We start from the raw sequence: 1,639 nt of genomic DNA, 5'->3' as shown, positions 1-1,639 counted from the left end.
AAAGTGTAATCTAATCCAGTTAGAGCCGCAAATTTCAACAGTAGATCAAGCCAGCTATCAAGTCTAGAAGCCAATGATCAATTAAGACAGAATCTACAAATCACCATCAGTCATCAGCAAAGGTTACAAGTGGTCAGATGGAAGAAGCGGAGAAGAAGAGGATGAAGAAACCATGGGAAGATAAGCAGAACAACGAAAAAGTTGAAGCTGAGATTGCTAGAATAAAGCTTAGATTCAACAAGTCAATTCGGGATTACAACTGTAAATGAAAAAACGTACATAAGGAGGATAATAAAAGCATAGTTACCAATGTAGTTCCCAGAGTTTCCAGTGAGGGCAACGTTTCCAGCAGGGTTAGCAGTGAAGGCATAATTTACAGCGTTGCCAGTGGTAAAACAACAAAGGCCAGGATCTTATTAACTCTTAAAAGGATTTCCCCTTTTACAACCTAGTTTGCACTCCGGGCGCCTGACAGGCCCCTGTTCATTTTCGGTATTATAAAGGGGTTGAGTCTGATTAAAATATAATACGAACACTTTAAACATGGGTAGATCTGTTTATTATGATCAAACTGAACATTACATATACCTACGCGCCCACTCACTCACACATATATTTATACATGCATATATATTACTTTGTTTTATAGTGGTTCGTTTTTATTATTTCTACACTGATCAACCTGTTCATGACTTACATAAGTTTATTTCTATTACTCATACCTAATATGTTATCAGTATCCATATATATAATATATATATATATATATATATATATATATATATATATATATATATAATCCGCAACTTTCCATGCCTTCTCTTAGTACGTACTTTATACTTTGGAAAACATGTAACCATAGGCGTTTACAAACTATGATGTGCTCATATCTTATGTTTGATATCTTCACACAATTCTGACAAACAACAAACATATGCTCGGAGCACACATTATTTTGACACTTGTAACACACTACTTTTGTCTTTCTGTCTCTTGAGTGCTTACATTGGTGGCATCGCACTTAGCTGGATGAATAAATAAAGCAAATTTGGATGAATAAATGCTTCATTGTTTGGAGGGTGCCATTATTGGGAGCATGTGCCTGTTATTATTTCCCATCGTTCCAACTAATGATAAGTCCTTCGTGAGCAGATACTCTGCTAAGGGAATACTTGTAAAATAATTATCTGTTGTTGTATTGCGTCCTTGATATTGATTGAGACATGACACAAGTCGTTTCACAACTTCATATGCAAGATCCTTTTGTACTGGCTCTCCAAGCTCCCTACCACAGTAAAAATACCCATCAAAAGCATAACCAGAATTACCATCACACAACCAAAACACTTTCAGTCCATATTTTGATGGTTTCTTTGGCATATATTGAGTAAATGGACAAGTATCTTTGAATGGGATCAGTTGTTCATCGATTTAAGTGATACATCGGGCACAATAACAGATTTGCAAATCCGAAGGAAACAGTTCCAGATATAGGACACATGTGCATCATTGTCAGTTTTCTTCCGGAAGTCACGTGTTCTTTTATCATCGAAGCGTAATGTTGCATTATAATGAGGATTTGAGTCCGAATTTTGAAAAAGTTCCGCAAGAGAAACGTCCCAATTCTTCTCCACACCTG

General features: G+C 36.2%; 1 protein-coding gene across 1 annotated transcript; it reads right to left on the bottom strand.

Annotated features, from left to right (window-relative positions):
• Positions 1-1,065: 1,065 nt before the first annotated feature.
• On the bottom strand, positions 1,066-1,380 carry LOC145661199 (uncharacterized). Its single transcript, XM_081726651.1, has one exon. It carries the CDS (start codon positions 1,378-1,380, stop codon positions 1,066-1,068), a length of 315 nt encoding a protein of 104 aa, XP_081582777.1.
• Between the last annotated feature and the right edge of the window lie 259 nt (positions 1,381-1,639).

The sequence above is a fragment of the Thermobia domestica genome, chromosome 9, assembly GCF_964235325.1.
Source record: "Thermobia domestica chromosome 9, izTheDome1.hap1.1, whole genome shotgun sequence".
NCBI lineage: Eukaryota > Metazoa > Arthropoda > Insecta > Zygentoma > Lepismatidae > Thermobia > Thermobia domestica.
The sequence above is the reverse complement of the archived record's forward strand: the minus strand, read 5'-3'. Positions and strand labels throughout refer to the sequence as shown.